Below are 21973 nucleotides of genomic sequence, written 5' to 3' on the forward strand. Positions count from 1 at the left end.
CAAACTGATAATTAAAGATTGTTATTGAGTTATTCTAAATTATAGTTAGTATCACAATAAACGGTATATATAGATTACTTAACCTTGTTTTTTTTTTTTCTATTTTTAAACGAAATAAATTTGAGTATTATGTTAAAGCCAAGATATTCAATTAACGGCTTTTATTTATTTCCTCGACAAACAATCTCTCTTTTTCTAGTTATTAAAAATGTGGGCTATGTCAGAGTTTATAAATATATTTGTGAAATATAATTAATATCTATAAATTTTTTTTTTTATCATTCTACAAGATATTTTAATTTCTAGTGTGTCTTGCCACATTAGAAAAAAAAAATATCTTGTTGAATGAATGCCATTATATATAGTGTAAACGGTGATTTTAAAATAAACAGGTTACTTAGATATTTAATTCAAAAAAAAAAAAAAAAAAAAAAAAAAAAATACTAAGTTTTTGTACCCCCCACATCTTTTATTAACCATACAAACAAAACCCATAGCCTCAATGTATCAAAAATAAAAAACAAGATTAATTCATAGTCATATGGTTAAATCAATTATAACTTACTTTTTTTTTTTTTAAATTTACTTGTTTCTATTTTTTTCATATTTGTCAATAGTTGATTATTTGAAAGTTGGTACAACTTCAAGGTTTTCTTTAAGGTTATTATTTATATATAATCTTTATTTCATATCTTATCTGTGACTAAGCACATAATTGTATTGTAGATAAGCAACTAATTTTTAGACCACAAGAAAAGCTTCCATGATAATAATAATTCAATAAATCAAATCAAACCAAGAAAAATAGTAGAGATGTTTTTGAAAAATAGAATAAATTAAATAAAATATAAAAACAAAGTAACAAAGTCATATGAAAGTCAAGGTGGCTGTCGAGGAAGGTGAAAAAATTGTGGCTTTGAAATGAGTCTCAAGAGGCTATGATAACGGTCCACTATAAAAACCAGGTAATTTATCTTCGACGCTCTATGAAATACTGGTGGTGTTATGACTTTAGGCTTTTAAACACCAAAAAAAAAAAACAAAAAAGCTTCTTTAATACTTTATTCTAACTTTATTTTTTTTTTTTTTTTTTTTTTTTTGGTCACATTTTTTTTATAAAAAATTTGATTTCCTAATATCAGTACCGTTAACTATTTTAACTGCGCCTATTATGGTAATTTATCTTGAGACTATTTTTTGGTTGTATTTATATACTATATAATTTTTAAGATAACAAATGTTGGTGGGACCTTAGCATTACACTTTAAAAAGAGGAGGCTTGTTTAAGGACTCGCCACGATCTCGATAGTCTTTTGCAACACCAAATCACTATTTTCTATGTGTATATAAATGACCAAAGATTCTTCGTTTGTCTCATCTTTTTTTTTTTTTTTTGTATATTTTTTTTTTCCAACAATCAAATATAAGCCCACTTCAAATAAATCATTTTATTACTACTATATTAAAAAAATATATATATATATGAAAGAATTATTAAACGAAGACTACGAATATCTGAAACTTTGGGCCAAGCAAGACGAAAATGAAGAACTTATCACCGATTTTTCCAAACGATTATCTGGCGAACAGTGGCACCATCATTGTGCTTACAAGGCAAAGAATGCATTTACTGCATTTAAAAAGAAGCGCAGGGGAATAATTGCATTGACAACCATCCATCTAGGCAATATTTTCTTAACAGCATTCTCAGCAGGTGCATATGGTCCAATTGCAGCTGTTGCTTCAGCTGTTGCCCAAGCAGGAGGTGATGCTGCAGCATCTGCAGTCATTGAAGCATTACTAGAAGGCTTGATAGAAGCGGGAATAGAAAGTGGTGAAATTACTATTGAACTACTTGCAACTCTGACTAACGAGTATTATGATAATTATAAAAAAGTTATCGAAAAATTGGATGAAAAGGAACATTATTCATATGACGAAGTAAAAGGAATTTTACCATATCCAGGCAGACTTTAAATTTGGACGTTAACAATCACATACTACGTTATAACTTTTTATAATTATTTTTTTTTTCTTTAAACTTTTTTTTATGGATAATTCAAGAGCTTTTATTTTCCTCCCTAGTCAATCATGTCAAGTTTATAAAGTTTTAGTTTTTAAAAGAAAATGATTAATTTTTTTTGGAGAACCATGGTTTAGACATTTTTATAATTACATGCAAATTATCATGATTAGACATCGGTTCAGTTTTATGACGGCTTGCTAGATTTATGTTTAAGAATTGAATATTGCACAATGATGATTACCTTTTTCAATAAAAAAATAAATAAATGCTAGAGTCTCTTCTATTGGTTTAATCGAAATTTCGATACAACTGCATCAGCAGTAACAGCTATCATTTTTAATATTGATTTTAATACTTGGAATCTTGGCTTCGGACCGGGCACTTTACCGGAATCTGATTAGGGTTTCTGAAAGTAAGAGTTAGGTTTGGATAAGGTAAAGTATAAAGATGTAGAGTGTATAGGTACAATGCAATACTTTCAATTGAATAAAGACAAGCGAATAAGTACACTAGTTTTTTTTTTCATTTTTTTTTGAATATAAAACTTTAAAATTATGGTCAATGAAAATGTCTAAATAAGAGATTTACCAGAAAAAGGAAGGGATTCACTTGAATAAGGAAAGGATTTACTTGAATAAGGTTTCTTTTTTTTTTTTTTTAAATAATTCTAGTTTATAGAGAATTTTCTTTTTATAAGAGCTTCCAAAATCAGTGCCTGAAGATCTGTGTATACTTTATTAATATCAGTTTGGTTTTATCAAACTCCTATTTAAGTTCTTTTAATTATTTGCAGCTTTCATTGATCCAATACCACAACAAACCGTGTTTACTCAAATACTAGCGCTACTATACTTTCAAAAAAAAAATCTTTAAAGAACCTTTTTTTTTTTTTTTTTTTTTCTTTTTAGAATTTATAAAAAGGTGTGTCATCAACAAATGAATCTCTAAAGGTATTTTCAAAAATATTTCCTAAGGTTTATCGAAAGGTATTTCCATAAGTATTTTAAAGGTATCTTCAAAGGTATTTAAAAACTCTCAAGCCTTATGAAGCTTAGTGTAAGATTAGGATGACCAAACAAATTGAATTTTTTTTTTTCTAAATGTCATTCTCTTCCCATATTATTTCAAACTCATAATCTTTCCCATTTGTTGTAGGTAAAAAAAAAAAAAAGACAGCAAATCAAAAAATAGAACATAAATCTTAGAAAGGTATTGGTTGTTGACACATCAAAAATCATTAATTGTGGTAATTTTTTTTTATTTTATAATTAGGAAATGCGCCTTTATATAAAGTTTTATTTTTTTACCAACACTGTTTGTATTTGTAAAGTTTGATTCGATAAAATTGAAAAATTTGGAAAATCAATTTTTTGTTGTAATGTATAATCTTAGAATAAATAACTCAGCTGATTATGTCTTCCAGATGTTTTATTGGTAATGAAATAAGTCATTTGAAACCTTTTAGACTCAGTTATCGATATTGTTGCTGTATTTGAAGTATCATAATTAATAATTTTTTTTTTTAAAAGCAGCTCATAATCGCTAATATCTGGAAAATCAAGTCTAACTTTATAAGGATATTGGGAATAAATGATAAGAATTTATTGTTTAAAAAAGATAAAAAATTTCATGTTAGTACTCAAAAAAAAAAAAAAAAAAAACATATTATGATAAATGTGGGGGGACATTTGGATATTAGATGTAATTTTCCATTGAGGTATTAATTAAGATTCTAAATAACGATTATAATCTTACTTTTAAAGAAAAGGAAAACAGACTAAAATATATATGATACAGCAATAATTTGTGGGGTCAATGTTTGCAGAGTAATTTCCCGTCCATTAAAGATCATATACAGAAAATAAATGAAGCCCTAAAAGTACTGAATTTTTGTTTAGACTATTTTTTTTTTTTTTGATTTATATTTTTAAGTCGATTTATCAATATCAGTAATATATATTGTTCAAGCCCAAGAAATCTTATTCTAACAACTTAGTATTAATACTTATAAACAATACTTTTTTTAAGTAAGAAATTCATATTTTTTCAAATCGTCTAAAGTAGATTCTTTTTTGTTTTTTGTTTTTTTATCCATTACTTATTCAATGACCTCTTTAGGTTTATTATATAAAAGAAAAAAAAAATGCTTGATATTGTTTAATGAAATATAAATAAGATGTTCCAAGACAAGACGAGACAAGACAAGATAAAAAGACTCAACATGTGGGTGGGGAAAAGGGAAAAAAAAATATAAAAAAAAAATAAAAATAAAAAGAACGCCCTAAAGCTACAGTAGTAATAAGTAGAGCCCCCCTCCAGAATTACATAATGTTACATAATAATATAAATGATTTAACCCCAACCCTATTCAGATAACTTATCGGCAGACTTTTGCGGCGGCTTTGCTTTTTTTTTTATTTTTTTATTTTTTTATTTTTATTTTTTTTTATGGATAAACCAAAATTATTTAGGTCTTGCAATAAAAAAAAAAGGTTGGTGGCAATGATTTCATGCGTTGAATTGTACCAAACAGAAATCTCTTTATGATGATGGAAATAATAATAATAATAATAATTGCTATGATTCATTGGTAAAATAAATAAAAATAAATGTATGTTCTATAATGATTTACCAAAATATTAAAGCAATGATGTAAGTTGGAAAAAAAACAAATAGAAAAAAAGCAAGATAGATTTTTATTAATATTATAATAATAATATTATTGTGATTTTTATTTTTATTTTTATTTTTATTTTTATTTTTATTTTTATTTTTATTTTTATTTTTATTTTTATTTTTATTTTTATTTTTATTTTTATTTTTATTTTTATTTTTATTTTTATTTTTATTTTTATTTTTATTTTTATTTTTATTTTTATTTTTATTTTTATTTTTATTTTTATTTTTATTTTTATTTTTATTTTTATTTTTATTTTTATTTTTATTTTTATTTTTATTATTGTTTTTTTTTTTCATAATGTTATAGTTTAATTTTAAATGGGATTTCTAATAGAAACATTAAAAATAAAAAATAAAAATGCTGTTTTAATTGAATTAGATTTAACAATTATTTTCAGATAAGATATCTTTAAAACTTTAATGTTGAAAAAAAAAAAAAAGAAATCAATGATAAGACATGTGAGAACGTGCCTTCTTGTGGCTCCGATGATTAAAATTCAATTGCTCATGAGCAATTGAATTTTTTTTATTTTAATTTATTTTTTTTTACAAAAAACTGAGTGAGTATATAAAAGTTAAGTTTCAGATGACTATGAATTGCGCAAGTGAGTTTTTTTTTTTTTTTTTCTTAATTGCGTTGTTGGTGCTGCGCCAATGATTGTCATGGGCTTTTTTTTTTTGGGAAATAGTGGGCTTAATTATTATATAAAAGATTATTTTTTTTTTGTTTTTTTTTGAATTGGCTTTCGACTTATTTGATGGTTACTCTATATATACTATTATTATTATTATTACTACTACTACTACTACTACTACTACTATTATCTAAATGGAGTTACAATATTGTAACCTGAAGAGGAAGTGGCTCGGATAATTTTTTTTTTTTTTAAAAAAGTGCGTGGCTTAAACGAGGCTCATCTATAGGATATATTTTACTATATAACATTCAAATACTTTTTTATTTTTTATTTTTTTTTTTTTTTTATTAGAAATGAAGAAGAAAAACAAAAGTCAAAAAAAAAAAAAAACTTTTACCAGATTAAATAATTATGAGTTGAAGTTAATCAAGATATATATTTATATATATATATATATATATATATATATATATATATATATATATACTACTAAGTAAAGTTTAGTAAGAAGAAGAAAAAAAAAAACGGGGCGCAGAAAGAAAAGATTTTGATTTTGTAATAATTAATACTTAATATACTTTATTTATAATAGCTTGCGTCTTTCTGTTTTTTTTTTTCATAGATATAGCGATCAATGAATAAAGATAAAAAAAAAATTATCATAAAACGGCTCAAATTCCCATTAAATAGGGAAAAACAACGATATATACCACCGAGGAAAATGAAACAAAAAAGGAAGTAAAATAAAAATAAAAATAAAAGGGTAACTTTGTAAGTTTTAGACCGAAATAGTAAATTACCAAAGATATTCAGGGCCAAAAGGGAAATATTAAAAAAAAAAATAAAAAAAATTAACAATAATAATAATAATAATAATAATAATAATAATAATAATAATAATAATAATTGCTTTGTTGTATCAATTACAACAATTATTGAAAGGTCTACGTTATCAATAGTTTAATTAGTTTAATTAGTTTAATAACGTAGACATAAAATGTCCCTTAGAAATAAATAATCATCTATCTTATTCTATTCTATTCCCATCCCCTCTTCCTTTAACTCCCTTCACCACCACCCCCCTAAACGTCAAAAAAAAAAGTATAAATAAATTGAAAAATCTCCTCTTCTCCGGAATTTTTTTTCCTTCTTCTTCTTCTTCTTCTTCTTCTTCTTTCTTTCTTTCTTTTTTTTTTTTCTATCTTTAACAATCAATTCTTCTTTACACATCAGAACATTTATTATCAAATATATATATAAATATAAATATATTATCTCCACAATGAAGTCCTCTGTCATCTTAGCCTCTCTTACTGCCGCTACTGTTGCTCTTGCTGCTAACAATACTACTACTAGCTCAACACCTTCATCCTCTGCTACTGCTAGTGCTTCGACTGCATCTTCTGGTGCTTCCAATGAGCATACTGTTAACACAGCTCTTGCCGGACTTGTTATTTTTGGGTCCATTGCCATGATCCTTTAAAGCAAGCTCAAATAGCATTTATTCAGAAAACTAAAAAAGAAAAAAAAAATATCCAACTAATCAAAACTAATTAATCTTTGTTTTTTTTTTTCGTCTCTTCTTTTCGCTTTTTTTTTTTTTTTAATATAATATTATAATATAATTTTAATTTTTTTCTCACATTATATCAATCAATTGAATATCCAAATAAATTGTAACAACATTTATTGATCTATCTTTTCAAAATATCAAAAAAAAAAAAAAACCCTGAAAAAAAAAAAGATCCTGAAAAAACAAAAAAATTTCACATTTATTTTATTTCCACTTTTCCCTTTTTTTTTTTTTTTTATTCCCTCCGAGCAACTTTAATTGACAAAGAATTGTCTTACTTTGTGTAGGGGCTCAAACCTTGTATATATATATATATATATATATATATATATATATATGCCTTGCTTCCGGAACCTTCTTTTTTTTTTTTAATGTTTTAAGCCTCTTTTTTTTATTTTTTCTTTGGTAGTGATATCATAGCTCATTTAGAATATATATATATATATTCTATATTTTAGATAGAAATCTTCTTGTTTTTTTTTTTTAAAAAAAAAAAAAAAAAAAAAAAATTGTTATTTGGTATAGACATTGAGGTGATATTTATATTTTTGAGTCCAGACATAATTACAAAATTTATATAAGATTTTACAAGAAAATATATATTTATTTAATAATTTATTTAATAATTTATTTAATAATTTTTTTTTTTGACTTTGTTCCTGAAATCTCTAACCCACATAATTGAATGATAGAACGGCTATGGGAGGTTAGTTATCGCTTTTATTCAGCAAAAAAAAAAAATAAAAATTAAAAAAATTGTATTTGTAAACATTCACGTGATATATTTATTTAAATGACATAATACTTAGTCATCACTATTATTAATATCTCTATTTATAGTTAAACGGCACTAACTAATTTCGTCTAAATAAGTTTGCTACTAAACTTTGCGTTCTCAAAACTCCTTGCTTGATAACCTTTTCTTTTTTTTTTTTTTTTTTTTTTTTTTTTTTTTTTTTTTTTAAATAATTATTTATCATTATATTTATATTTATTTATAAATTTATTTATATATTTGTTTTGTGAAGCTCATAAGGTGATTGGCGAGAGTTTTGTATCCTCCTCGAATCTACTCTCCAGGGCAGTATTCTGGGCATAAAACATATAAGATGGAATTTTAATATTTACAATTGATCTACCTTTTTTTTTTTTTTTTTCAATCTATATTAAATAAAATATTTTTAAAAAAAAAAAACTTTGAGATTAAACATTTTATATTTTACTCCGAAAAAAAAAAATAAAATCCAAAAAATCTAAAAAATCCAAAAGTGTCTGTTTGTCTGGTTATCTCAAAGTTTCAACTTTAAAGTAAAATAAGAAAAAACAAAATATTCAAACTTTAGAAAACATTACAATGTTTTTTTTTAACGAAATTTCAGCTACTTATATATATCAATATATATATATTTAGATTTTTATTTATATATCTATATATAAATATATATTTAATTATAATTATGATCACCATTCATACCAACCAGCTGCTTGAATTTTCTCGTCTAGGAAGTTCACGTGGTTTTCAACACCCAACTTATTTTTTACCCCTTTGTATTGTACCAATTCTCAGCATTCTATTGTAGTACTACATCAAAAAAAAAAAACAAAAAACAAAAAGAAATCAGCTACTTTGGTCTTCCTGTTTTTTTTTTTTTTTTTTTTCTTCTTCTTCTTCTTCTTTAAAAGTATAGTTATATCCAGTTTTGTTTTTATTTCTTTTCTAAATTATATGCTGAAAAAAAAAAAAACCTTCCGCTCTTTAATAACCCAGTAATCCATCCAACCCCCGTTCCCTTAAAAGCCTATACACCCATTTGGCTTTAGTATTTATCACTTACCACAGATTTATTTTATTTTCTACATGATTTTGGGTGACGCAAAAGCTTTTGTTCGTGGCCACGTCGTCCAGTGTTTAGGTGCCCGCCGCATGATGACGTTGCTCCTAGCACTCGTCTTCATGTCTGGAATCTTTATCACCTTCATCGTCTTCTCCGACTCTATATCTGACTATACCTACAGTCAATTCTCCGGATTAAGATCTTATGCTACCTCAGGTAAAAAAAACAACAACCAACCAATTCTTACAGAAGGTGATTTTGCAGACGCAAAAACTTACCTATCCCATCACACAGGCAAAAATGCAAACAGATATGTCTCTACTGACCCATGGAGACCTGAATCTGTTTATAATAACGCAGAACCCCCTGGAACAGAACATCACAGACCTTTGGCTCCTAAACTTAATACTTACCGCAGCAAAGGAGAATACCTGCGCCAAACTCTTGTCGCCGACTATGCTCCAGGAACCGAGCGACTTTTCCTCATGATGAAAGAAGGTGCTACTGTACTTTGGGATCGTATCCCTGTACATCTTTTAACCACCTTCACGCGTGTGCCATATTTTGCCATTTATGCAGATGCACCAGCATCCATTGGTGGGTTTGAAGTTATTGACGTGCTGGCCAACGTCACTACCAAAACCCGTGAGAGTCACGATTTCAGATTATATCATCAGCTGCGCGAGATGCGCGACTCTCATGCTATTTTCAACCCCAAAGATGCTCACCTTGAAGGTGGTTGGGACCTTGACAAGTATAAAAACGTTCCAATGCTTGCTCACGCTTTGCGTGTGGCCCCACCTCATGTTGAATGGTTTGCATTCATGGATGGCGATACTTATTTTTTCCTGGACAATCTGCTCGATTATTTAAAGACTCTTGATGCCAAGGACAAGTTGTATTTAGGATCAGGGGCCATGTACAATGATGTTATATTTGCTCACGGCGGGTCCGGCGTAGTTTTGTCTCGTGCAGCGCTCCAAGCGACGTTGGGTATCCACCCTGAATGGGAATTTGATCTGGAAACGGAAACACGTAATTCATGCTGCGGTGATTACATTGTTGCAAAGTTGCTTGAAAAGGCTGGCATTGAGCTTTCACGAGGGTATAGTTACCCGACCACTGGATGGAAATTCCAAGGTCAGCCGTATTGGAATTTACATTCAACCAGTGAGACATGGTGTCAAAAAGTTGTTAGTTTCCATCATCTCACTCCCGTGGAGGTTGAGATTTTATGGGAGTATGAGAGAATGTTGGGGCCCCAAGGTCGCAAACATATCACTTATGGTGACATTTACTTGGACTTTGTTTCACCGTATATTGATGAACGCATGGTAAATTGGAACAATTTTGCACAAAAATGGCAATTTAGTGAGAGTAATGATAGAAGAGATGAAGAAAAGGAGAGAGAAGAAAAAGAAGAAAAAGAAAAGGAAGAAAAGGAAGAAAAGGAAAAGGAAGAGAATAAAGAAGAAACTAAAGAAGAAACTAAAGAAGAGGCTAAAGAAGTCAAACCTGATGACCAACAAAAAACTCGAATGTTTGTTAAGAGAAAAGAAGGAGAAAAAGACGAACAGAGACCATGGTATTCAGAATCCAACTGCCGCAACATGTGCGAGAGTTATGATGACTGTTTAAGCTGGCGGTACCTTCCTGAAGATAAGTTTTGTGGAATGGATGATGCTGTTCGTTTGGGTCAGCCAGTATTTAAAGATGTTAAGATTAGTTCAGTTGATGGTGATGAAAAGTTAGGAGGCAAGGGAGCAATTTCAGGGTTTTTGCTTCAAAGAATTCGCCGGATGCGTGCAGAACAAAAGTGTGATGTGATTTCTGGAATGTCACAACAAGATGATGATGCATATTTAGAAAGAATACAAAGTGGAGAAGAAAAGGATAGATATGAGGGATGGATTCGTCGGCTAGAAAATCAAAAGAAAAACAATTAGAGAGGTGGGGGAGAGGGGAAAAAAAAATTAAAATAAAATTAATGGGAAAAGAGAAAAAAGAAATAAAAATAAATAAAACTGGGGTTTTTAGTTATTTATTTTTTTGGTTTAATGTTTTCTGGGGTAACAAAATGAATTTTTTTTTATACACATAATGATGATACATATATATACTACTACTACTACTACTACTACTACTACTACTACTACTACTACTACTACTACTACTACTACTACTACTACTACTAAACTACTACTAAACTACTACTACTGCTACTACTAATACACTCATCTACTAACTAATTAGTTAGCTATTATATAATATTATGAACGTGAGCAAACACAATTAAACAAAACAAATAATAGGTTTGTTATTTAATAAATTTATTAAGATTTTCATTTTTATTTTTTGAATGATGAGATTTATTTGACCTCAACTTGAGGAAACATGAAGACTCAAATAAACAATAAACTTTAAGTGGGCCAAAAAAAATACCAAAAAAATAGTGGCTCAGCAATTCAATTTTTTACAGAATTTTTTTTTCCAGCTAAAAAGGTTGACGTCGTCCTAAGAAAGCAATTAAGCACGTGACATTTTTCTTTGTGTTTATATCACCATGACTTAGCAGCTAGTATACGCGCCTTCACAGCTGGCATAATAAATTAGGGAAAATTAAAGACATTTAATTTTTTGTAATATATTTTGTAGTACAGTAGAAATAAGGCAGAAATTAAATAGATTATGTAATTTCAAAAAAAAAAAAAATTAGCAGCTAGTATTATCTAAAAAATGAATCATCACAATTATAAACTTTTATAGATAGCATATCGGAGCAAACAAGTAAAACAAAGGTAACTTTAAATTTTTTTTATTTACCTCGTAAAACATTTTAATATTTTTGTATATATATATAATTTAACATTGATAGTCGTACTTTGTTTTAAGCATAATAATCGAGCTCAAAATAAAAAAAAAAATATGTTTTTGAGTAGTCATCATCAGTCAAACAGCTGTCAAAGTCTAAATGTTGGTGAAAAAAAAAAATTGAAAATTTTAAACTTTGGTCTTGGCTTTTTCCCTTTATTAAAAAAAAACCCTCAATTTCTTAATTAGGAAATTTAGTGCGGCTTCTTCTTCTTTTTTTTTTTTTTTTTTTTTTTTTTTTGATTATCTTCCTAGTCTTCCTAGAAAAAGAAGAAGAAGAAGAAAAAAAAAATTTTTTTTATCTCTGCAAACAAACAAACAAACAACCCTTAAAGCCCCTCCTTGTTAGACAAAATAAAAAAAAAAAGACTTTTAACTGTACCCGAATATATGTTTCACTATCATTTCATCAAAATGTCTAACGGCTTTTTTTTTTTCAATTTAAAATCTTTTTTGTATTTTTTTTTTGTTCACCCTCTTTTTAGAATCTTACCCAGAGCTTAAATTTAATTTATTAATGTTTGTTTGTTTGATTTTTTTTTTAAAATATCTTTTTAATTTTTTAAAAAGCTATATTTCTTATCCCTTATCTTCTGCATTCCTTTTGTCATTTGTATTACAATGGTATCTCATACAGTCTTTAATGTCTAAACTTGATGTATTTAAAAACTTGTAAAAAGCCCATCCCCTCTTTTGTATTAGTTTAAATTATTAAATCCTATCACCTGTACATTCGGCCCGATCTAAATATATATATATATATATATATATATAATAACTTTCACTATTTCTTCATATCCACGCGATCTCGTTTGCGTAGTTGGAAATTTTTTTTTTTTTAAAATCTTTTGGTGACGTAGAAAAGCTTAGCGACTGGGTGTGTGCGTTGTCGTCGGCCCCTTTCACTACTATGACGCGGACATTTTTTATTTTATTTTATTTTATTTTAATTTTTTTTTTTTTTGCACCTATGTAACTTTTTTTTTTTTTCTTTTTCAAACATTTAAATATCGCAGTCTATCCTGACTCTTTTTTTTTTTTTATCTTTTAATTTTTTATATTTATCTTTGACAGTTATTTCTTGTTTTTCAGTTTTTTTTTTTTTTTTTTTTTTTTTCATACATCTTTTATAAATTACAATGCCATTCATAAAGGCCCTCCTATGGCATAGCTATAGAGTATTTCGATTGAAAACCATTATAGTTATATTCTGCATCAACTTCTTCATATATCTACTCTGGCCACTAGGCCCACAATATACAAACTTCCTAGAAAAGTCTCTTCGTCCGGCTCCTCTATACTCTTTCGATCCATCAGAATCATTAAAATCACTAAAAACCCTCGGATCACAATATTCTTTCCAATGGGGTGACTGGGCTGATCTATCTCACCTTTACGACAATGCTAAATCAAAAAAGAAAAACTCGGGCCGCTTCCGAAAAACCCCAGTCGAGTCTTCACCAATCTGTGATTATGAAAAATATTTCGGTATCATTAAAAAACGACCTACTTTTGGGTCTCGCACCACTGGTTATTTTGTCAACTGTAACGGTGATAATTACCTGCAGTTCCATTCGTCAATACCGGCTCGGATGGTTTTATTAAACCCAAGTGTTCATCCGCAAATCAGGCATCATCAACAACCAGAAATCAAACAAGTCGATGACGACACAAACTACGTATTCCCAGCACTTATAGATGATGAGTCTCTTTATGGAGCAGAAGAATCCACCTCTAAACGCTATGGTCCTGAAGGCAACTTTACTACCTCTACCACTACTTTGGACAAAATAGATGACTACCATTTCTTACCAATCCCGGAAAACAGATATGAACTCGACCCTAAAATCAACTTGGCTGCTGTTCTTAATATGCTTGACCAAAATCAAGAGGAAGAAGAAGAAGAAGGAGAAGGAGAAGCGAAACTAAAAAGCACTGGATTTTTTTCATGGCTTTTCAAATCTAGCCCTTCATCCAGTCTCGCACATCTTCGCCAGTCATTGCCCTGGCTACCTTCTCCTCGCATCGCAAACCTTTACCGCATGTCCGAATCAGAGCTCGTCTATCGTGTCCAGAAATCAATTGATGAAGAAGCTAGTCTTCAACCTTTACACCCTGAACTCACTGTCCCACAAACCGCTATTGAAGAGCGCATGTTTATTACCCAAGAAATGGCAGAACCTTACCTCGATTTTATTCCATCTAATTGGAAAATGCCAAACTACAAAGTCTTAACCTCTCAAGGTATTCAAGGATCTAACTCGCAGGAACCCAAACTAGAAGATCTGTATCATGCTCGTCTAGTTAAAGAGGAGCATGATAAGGCTCCAATTGCCGACAAGTATTTCCATGAATACGGTAGAGGCAGTGACGCTTTCCATTCTGACTTTCGCTTTTATCATCATTCACCAACAGAACCTGTCAAACAAAAAAATATGCATTACTTGTTCCGCGCATGGTCCAAGTTTGCTCAACAAGAAGGTATTGTTTCTTGGCTTGCTCATGGTACTCTTATCAGCTGGTACTGGAATGGTATCAGTATGCCCTGGGATAACGATTTTGACATTCAAATGAGTATCGCCGAGCTTGATAGAGTTGCAAGGAAATACAACAACACCCTTATTATTGATGAAGAGACCATTAATTCAGATAAAAATATAGATGAAAACAATAATGAGGTTTCTACTGGCCGTGGAGTTTACCTTTTGGATGTCTCTCCACATTACATTGATCGCACCATGGGCAATAAGGAAAATGTCATTGACGCTCGTTTCATTGATACCAAAACTGGAATGTTTATTGACATTACTGGTATTGCCCAAAACAATAATGATACTACTCTCTACGGATGCAAAAACAATCATTTTTACAAAAAGGAGGAACTTTACCCGCTTCGCCTAACACTTTTTGAAGGCGCTCCCATTTACGTTCCAAATGAATACCAAAAGATTCTTGATGATGAGTATGACCGTTGGAAACTCCCTATTTTCCAGACCTACATGTATAATCGGGAAATCAATTTGTGGGTTAATAAGCTTATGTGTCGCGTGCGCCGTGATCACCTGCAGACGCTTGAAGATAAATACCAAAGCAGCACGCGGACTGAATTTCTTGACAACATTGTCAAGTCTGCATCAGAGACACCTTATGATGGGCATGAAAATGTGTACTGCGAGCGCGATCATATATACGATATGTTTGAGTCAGTGAACCATATCACCATATTACATCAGCGTGAAATGGCATTTATAGATGAGGTCCTTGAAATGGACTCGCATTTGGCTGCAGAAGTTAAAAGTAGTCGGAAAATTCCAAAAAGGGATTTTATGTCCTTGAATCAAGAAGAAAAGAGCCAGTTGGCCAAACTTATTACCATGCAACCACCAGCGTTTAAAAGATATTGAGCTGGTGTAATAGAAATAGCAAGCTTATGAGATAGAAGGGAAGAAGAAATTATGGATGATATGACCTTTTTTTTTTTAATAATGTATATAGATTTTTTTTTAATGACACTTATTTACTTTGGATAAACCTTTACATTAAGCTTAGCACACCTAAGGTGTAAACTATTAAAGAGTTGATGATGGGACTGATGTTGAGATTGAAGTTAAAGATAAAGTTGTTGAAAACCCTGGCTGGCTGAGGTGGAGGTGACGTTGCCACTTTTTCAGGCACAAGCCGTTTTTGTGTAGAGGCTTAGCAGGTAGGCAGGCAAGCAGTACGCAGCCAAAAAAAAAATTGGAGATACAAAAGGAGGAAAACGGAAGAAAGTTGGTTTGTTTGCAAACAGTGCAAGTGACGTAATGAATTAGTCAGATGAAAAATTTAAAAAAACTTATATTGCACTTATGTTACATTTATGTTACAAAATATATTACATTTAATCAGGTTATTACGTAAAATTTTTTTTTTTTTTTTTTTTTTTTTTGGGAAAAAAAAAATTAATTTTGGGCTTCGGATCTGAAAAAAAAAAAAAATAAAATAAAAATAAAAAAAAAAAAATACTCATTTTAAACACCAACCCATATAATAACCATATACAAAATGGTGAAAAAAACTGTCAAGGCAAAGGCGACGCCTAAGAAGGACACCACCGCTACAGCCAAGAATACCTCTACCTCTGAGAGAGTCACAAGATCCATGAAATCTTCCCAGACCAAGCGCAAGGTAGAGGAGGTAGAAGAAGAAGACGAAGAAGAAGAAGAACGTGCTCTTGGAAGAACTAGCACACGCGACACGGATGAACTGAGCATTCCTAGTCTTGTTTTTGACGAGGATGAAAGCGAAGATGAAGAGGAAGAAACTGCTATAGATGCTCCTCCTGTGGACGATTCTGATGATAACTCTGACGCGGAGCTTGAGAAACTTATTCGCGAAGAAGAGGGCGATATTGAAGACTCAGATGAAGAAGAAGAAGAAGAAGAAGAAGACTCTGACGCACATGCATTTTCAGACGACGAAGAAGAGCAAGATTATACACCAGACCCTCGTAGACTTAAGGCCATGGGTATTGAGGTCCGTGATCCTGAGGCAAACGGCAAATACTCACGGTTTAAGGACCGCGACAATGTGACATGGACTACCGGTGCTGACAAAAAACCGCGACCACTGCTTCCTGAAATTGTACCTGTTTACGACTCAGATGACACGGACAATGAAGATGTTAATACGATTGGCAATGTGCCTCTTTCTGCCTATGATACCATGCCTCATATTGGCTACGACATTGACGGCAAACGTATCATGCGTCCGGCCAACAAAAGCGCTATTGATTCACTTCTTGAGTCTATTGATCTTCCTACAGGCTGGACTGGCTTAATCGACAAGGATACCGGTGGTTCTCTTAACCTTTCTAAGGAAGAATTGGAGATTATCAAGCGTATCCAGCGTGGTGAAAACCCTGACGACTCTGTTAACCCTTATGAGGATTACGTGGACTGGTTCACCCACGAAAAAACAATCACACCTTTGGAGGCTCGTCCTGAACCCAAGCGCCGTTTTGTGCCATCAAAGCATGAGGCCAAGCGTGTTATGAAGATTGTTCGTGCCATTCGTGAGGGCAAACTTGTTCTCAAGAAGGCTCCCAAGTTTGGCGAGGAAGCCAATGAGGATGAGGATTTCCAAGCCTACGACATTTGGGCTGAAAATGAAAATGAACAGGTCCGTGTTCGTGAAGATCACTTACCAGCTCCGAAACTCCCCCCACCTACAAATGACGAATCTTACAACCCTCCTGAGGAATACCTGCCTGATGATGAAGAACGTGCTGAATGGGAACGTACAGCTCCTGAGGACCGTGAACGTAATTTCTTGCCCAAGAAATATGACTCTCTGCGCAAGGTTGCGGGCTACGGCAATGCTGTTCGCGAGCGTTACGAACGTAATCTCGATCTGTATTTGGCCCCGCGTGCTCGCAGACCCAAGGTAGACATTGACCCTGAATCTCTTATTCCTGAACTGCCTTCACCCAAGGATCTTAGACCGTTTCCTATCAAGTGTTCTATCATTTACGCAGGCCATAAGGGTCGTGTTCGTGCAGTTAGCATTGACCCTACTGGCCAATACTTGGCCACTGGCGGTGATGATGGTACTGTTCGCATTTGGGAAGTTATGACTGGTCGTGAGTTGTGGCGTGTGAATGTTGTTAAGAATGATAACCATGATGATGAGGAGGAAAACAATGATGAAGAGGAAAGCAGTGATGAGGAGAAGGACCGCAGTCAGGATGATCATGTGGATGCAGTTCAATGGAATCCTAACGCGGAAAGTGGCATTTTGGCAGTGGCTGCAGGTGAAAGCATATACCTGTTGGTGCCGCCATTGTTTGATATTGAAAAGGAGAATAAGGGCCGTGAGTTGATTGAGGCCGGTTGGGGTTATGCTACAGGTGGACATTTGCGCAAGACCAAGGAAGAAAAATTTAATGCAGAGGGCGAGGATGGAGAAGAAGATGGAGATGCCGAGTATGTTAAGAAGAAGGAGGTTGCCAAATGGTCCAAGGCTGGAGCCAAATTGGTTGATAATGGTGTGGGGGCAATTGTGCGATGCAAAAAGCCTGTCAAGAAACTTTCTTGGCACCGCCGGGGCGATTACTTTGTGACGGTATCGCCTAAGGCCCAGAACCTTGCAGTTCTTGTGCACCAGCTGTCGAAGCACAGCTCGCAGTCGCCGTTTAAGCGGTCCAAGGGCATTGTGCAGGACGCCATGTTCCACCCGACCAAGCCGCAACTTTTTGTTGCTACACAGCGTTATATTCGTGTGTATGACTTGCAGGCTCAGATTCTTACCAAGAAGCTGTTGCCCGGTGTGACCTGGCTCAGTTCTATTGATGTTCACCCTCTTGGTGACAATGTTATCACGTCGTCTTACGATAAGCGTGTGACTTGGCATGATTTGGATTTGTCGGCACGGCCGTACAAGACTCTTCGTTACCATGAAAAGGCCATTCGTCAGGTTGCATTTCATAAGGGTGGTCTGCCGCTGTTTTGTTCAGCTTCGGATGATGGCTCCATTAATGTGTATCATGGCACTGTTTATGATGATTTGATGAAGAATCCTTTGCTTGTGCCATTGAAGATCTTAAAGGGCCATGAAGTTAAGAGCTCTTTGGGTGTTTTGTCTGTTGTCTGGCATCCCAAGGAAGCTTGGCTGTTTAGTGTTGGTGCTGATGGAACTGCCAGAATGTGGACCACCTAAAGGATGGACAATAATAATAATAAGCAAAGTCACAAATGATGGGAAAAGAATATAAGTAAAAAAAAAAAAAAAAAAAAAAAAAAAAAAAAGAGTCAAGTCTAAGACATTAAAATATATATATATATATAAAAAAAAAAGAATTATACAAGTAAATATAATAAAGATAGATTTTTTTTAAAAAAAAAAAATATGTTATCAATGCGAAAAGAGGGCTTTGTTAAAAGTCACGATGTCCCAAAACACGCCAGTTTTCGACAGGTCCTTCGCACAAAACTAAAGATAACCGAGTACCACGGAACCCAATTCTGCGCTCAATAAACTCTTCTCCAAACAGATCTGAGATCCGTGATTTAACTGTCTGTTGCAGAGCCTCATCAATCGGGTAACGATTGGAATACACTAGAGACACGTGGGGGTCAAACTCAGCCTTAAGCCATTCTGCAGCTTCGCGTGCAGCTTGGGCTGCAGCTTCTTGGTATTCAGGAGAAGATGGTAACAATCGTGGCGCCAGTTCTTCCGGTTTATTTTGTGGTTGTAATTGTGATTGTGATTGTGATTGTGGTTGTGGTTGTGATTGTGATTGTGGTTGTGGTTGTGATTGTGATGGTGATTGTGATTGTGATTGTGATTGTGATTGTGATTGTGATTGTGATTGTGATTGTGATTGTGAATGTGAATGTGGTTGTGAAGAGGTTGTTTGTTGTACTGGAGGAATTGAAGACATTGACTTTTTCGAAGAACTATTACTGCGCCTGCTGCGCGAAGAATCTGAAGATACAGGAAGAGATGGTTGTGGATTATTTAAAGAATTAGATTCTGAGGAGTTTGTTTCTGAGGTTGTTGCAGGGGTTTCAGGTTCCGGGAGCGGGATACCGTTTTTTTGTTCCGTAGTTGGAGATGTGACTGTTGATGTTGTAGTTGAAGATGAGCGTTTACGTTTGATGCGAAGCAGCTTAGGTAGGATTACAAACTCTTCACGACAAATTTGAGCAAGTGATAAAAGTTTTGGTGATCGTTCAGCACGAATAAAGACCTTTTTTGTATATTTGGAACCATATGCGACAGCAGCAAATAAAACATCAATAGAGTCTACAGCTGATGCAGCAGCCTTAGCTCCATTGAGAACTGCATCAATTTGGGTACGTGAGTTGGGGTCAATATCGATTTGTGAAGTGACTGTCAAATGGGGTCGGAACCGTGGCGCGTCTTCAAACAATGGCCGTAGTGATGAGATGGTGCTTTGCAAGGACGAGTTGATCATGGAAGCCGGATTAGGCTCGAGCCACAATGAGATACCTATATTTGATGAGATGGCCATGTGGTTAGAAGATAAGGTATTAAGGGGCTAATGAATAGGGGAGATAGAGTGAGAAAAAAAAAATATTAGCAAAAAAAAAAAAAAAAAAAACTGATATATATATATTATATATAACTATTGTGTGAAATGGAAATCTCTATGAAGGTGGAGATGATGATGGCGGACATAATAAAATATGAGAGCCCTCTTTAAGAGAAAAAAAATTTTTTTTTATTTTTATTTTTATTTTATTTTTTTTTTTTGGAGAACCGGTACCGGAAGGGTATTAGAAAATCGCTCGTCAAAAAGGCCGACTGTCCAACAACGTCAGAGGGGGGGAAGGACTTTTGGTTCAGTTTAAAAAATAGATGAGCTCAAAGTGATTTTATAATAATAATAAAAGATTGAATTGAAAAGTCTTTTTAAAAAAAAAAAAAAGAATTGTTTATTTATTTAAAAGTTCAGACAAATAAAGCCATTTTGATAAATTTTATATTTAATAAAACATACCCATGATGTGTTGTGTAAATTAGTGGTGGTGGTGGTGGTGTTTGGAGAGGCTTAAAAAAAAAAAAAGGAAAGAATTTTTTATTTTATTTTAAAGACTCTGACAGAAAAAACTTGAGAGTTAAAAAATTAAAAAAATAAAAAGCCTCTTCAGAATGAAAAAAAAAAAAAGAAATCTTCACGGTCACCCATTTTCAGCATGAAAAACCAGTAACCAGTCTGGACTTTGAAGAACACCATCATCAGGAACAAAAAGTTCACAGACAAGTTTAATCAAAAGGTTTATCTTAAAAAAAAAAAAAATATGTTATATAAATTGTATATAAACCTTTTTTTTTTTTTTTAATTTTTTATTTTTAAGTCAGTCATAGAAACTTCCCCAGATTCTATGTATTCTCAAGTACTAAGTACTAACTACTACTCATTATTTAACTACTCTCCCAAACTGTTCCTGACCATGAACCATCATATCAAGTCTGCAAGATTCCCAAAAAAAAAATTGCCTTGTTTTTTTTTTCTTCTTCTTATTCTTCTTTTTTGTAATTAAACTTTCTAGCATTAACCATTTAAGACACTCGATTTAAAGATATTCAATCAATCACTTGGGATTTTTAATGAAAGATATGAAAAAAAAAGACTTTAATCCAGATATACTTTTAAGACCCGGTTCAAACTCATGCACCGTTTTGAGTGGGTACTATGGATGGGAGTATTTTTTTTTTTTACTTGTTACAAGAGTTCACTTTTTTTTTCTTAAATTATTTTGATCAATAGACCAACCCTCTAAATTGAGCTTTACACGTGTATATATGACAGAAAAAAAATATATATATCTAAATTTTAATATTTACTCCTGGTTCAGGCTTTAATCAGTCTTTTTAATATCAACATCGTGAGCAATCTTCTTGAATGCATCGGATATGTCCTTGAAAATATCCTCAGCTGCAACTGCACTTCTTGCAGTAAAATGATCCTTAATATCGTCAATAACTTTATCAATACCAGACTCATGGTCAGGTTCATGTTTCTTGAAAGCATCTGCTATGTCCTTAAAAATATTATCAGAAATTGCACTTCTTGCAACAAAATGATCCTTAATATCGTCAATAACTTTATCAATACCAGACTCATGGTCAGGTTCATGTTTCTTGAAAGCATCTGCTATGTCCTTAAAAATATTATCAGGAATTGCACTTCTTGCAACAAAATGATCCTTAATATCGTCAATAACTTTATCAATACCAGACTCATGGTCAGGTTCATGTTTCTTGAAAGCATCTGCTATGTCCTTAAAAATATTGTCTGGATTTGCATTTCTGGCTGCCAGGTGACCTTCGAAGGAAACAATGGGATATGCACTGACAGACATAACAAGTGCCGAAAAGGCGGTGAAAATGATTTTGGTGCTAACCATTATGAAATTTATTGAGATTTTTGTTTTTTTAAGGAAAAAAAAAGAAAAAAAAACGAGTGAAGAATTAGTTGGAGGAAAAAAAAAAAAGGAAGGATTTTATTTTGTTATTTTTAGTTGTTTAAATTGATTGAGCGAATTGAGTTATTGATAAATATGGGAAAAAAAAATTTTTTTCACGTTATTTTTTATTCTATTTATACATCACGAACATTTGAAATATATTGTAATTGAACCATCGACTTTTGAAACGGTACTACCATTCCGTGCTTTTCTTCTTTTGAAATTAACAAAAAAAAAAAAAAAGTCGCTCAAAAGACTACAAAATTAAGTTATGGTCACCTTTTCATTTTATTTAAACGTACAAATTCTTAACTCAGAAAATCAAAAGAATTATTCCAAGTCTCTTGAAATTTTTTAAACATTTATAGTAGTTAAGG

At 32.0% G+C, this 21973-nt stretch overlaps 7 protein-coding genes across 7 annotated transcripts; 5 read left to right on the forward strand and 2 right to left on the reverse strand.

The window, feature by feature from the left end:
• Nucleotides 1-1482: 1482 nt before the first annotated feature.
• SAPINGB_P005890 (uncharacterized protein) lies at nucleotides 1483-1977 on the forward strand (the record flags this gene model as incomplete). The annotated part of the gene is made up of 1 exon (XM_032000604.1): nucleotides 1483-1977. One exon carries the CDS (start codon nucleotides 1483-1485, stop codon nucleotides 1975-1977), a length of 495 nt encoding a protein of 164 aa, XP_031856495.1.
• A 4648-nt stretch (nucleotides 1978-6625) lies between these two features.
• Nucleotides 6626-6826, forward strand: SAPINGB_P005891 (uncharacterized protein; the record flags this gene model as incomplete). The annotated part of the gene is made up of 1 exon (XM_032000605.1): nucleotides 6626-6826. One exon carries the CDS (start codon nucleotides 6626-6628, stop codon nucleotides 6824-6826), a length of 201 nt encoding a protein of 66 aa, XP_031856496.1.
• A 1948-nt stretch (nucleotides 6827-8774) lies between these two features.
• Nucleotides 8775-10697, forward strand: SAPINGB_P005892 (uncharacterized protein; the record flags this gene model as incomplete). Its single annotated transcript, XM_032000606.1, has 1 exon — nucleotides 8775-10697. One exon carries the CDS (start codon nucleotides 8775-8777, stop codon nucleotides 10695-10697), a length of 1923 nt encoding a protein of 640 aa, XP_031856497.1.
• Nucleotides 10698-12761: 2064 nt separating this feature from the next.
• Nucleotides 12762-15026, forward strand: SAPINGB_P005893 (uncharacterized protein; the record flags this gene model as incomplete). The annotated part of the gene is made up of 1 exon (XM_032000607.1): nucleotides 12762-15026. The coding sequence occupies one exon, from the start codon at nucleotides 12762-12764 to the stop codon at nucleotides 15024-15026; it is 2265 nt and encodes a 754-aa protein (XP_031856498.1).
• A 640-nt stretch (nucleotides 15027-15666) lies between these two features.
• SAPINGB_P005894 (uncharacterized protein) lies at nucleotides 15667-18318 on the forward strand (the record flags this gene model as incomplete). The annotated part of the gene is made up of 1 exon (XM_032000608.1): nucleotides 15667-18318. The coding sequence occupies one exon, from the start codon at nucleotides 15667-15669 to the stop codon at nucleotides 18316-18318; it is 2652 nt and encodes an 883-aa protein (XP_031856499.1).
• Nucleotides 18319-18535: 217 nt separating this feature from the next.
• On the reverse strand, nucleotides 18536-19636 carry SAPINGB_P005895 (uncharacterized protein; the record flags this gene model as incomplete). The annotated part of the gene is made up of 1 exon (XM_032000609.1): nucleotides 18536-19636. The coding sequence occupies one exon, from the start codon at nucleotides 19634-19636 to the stop codon at nucleotides 18536-18538; it is 1101 nt and encodes a 366-aa protein (XP_031856500.1).
• A 1351-nt stretch (nucleotides 19637-20987) lies between these two features.
• Nucleotides 20988-21536, reverse strand: SAPINGB_P005896 (uncharacterized protein; the record flags this gene model as incomplete). The annotated part of the gene is made up of 1 exon (XM_032000610.1): nucleotides 20988-21536. One exon carries the CDS (start codon nucleotides 21534-21536, stop codon nucleotides 20988-20990), a length of 549 nt encoding a protein of 182 aa, XP_031856501.1.
• Between the last annotated feature and the right edge of the window lie 437 nt (nucleotides 21537-21973).

This window comes from Magnusiomyces paraingens (assembly GCF_902498895.1).
Source record: "Magnusiomyces paraingens strain CBS 517.90 genome assembly, contig: contig5, whole genome shotgun sequence".
In the NCBI taxonomy this organism is placed as follows: domain Eukaryota; kingdom Fungi; phylum Ascomycota; class Dipodascomycetes; order Dipodascales; family Dipodascaceae; genus Magnusiomyces; species Magnusiomyces paraingens.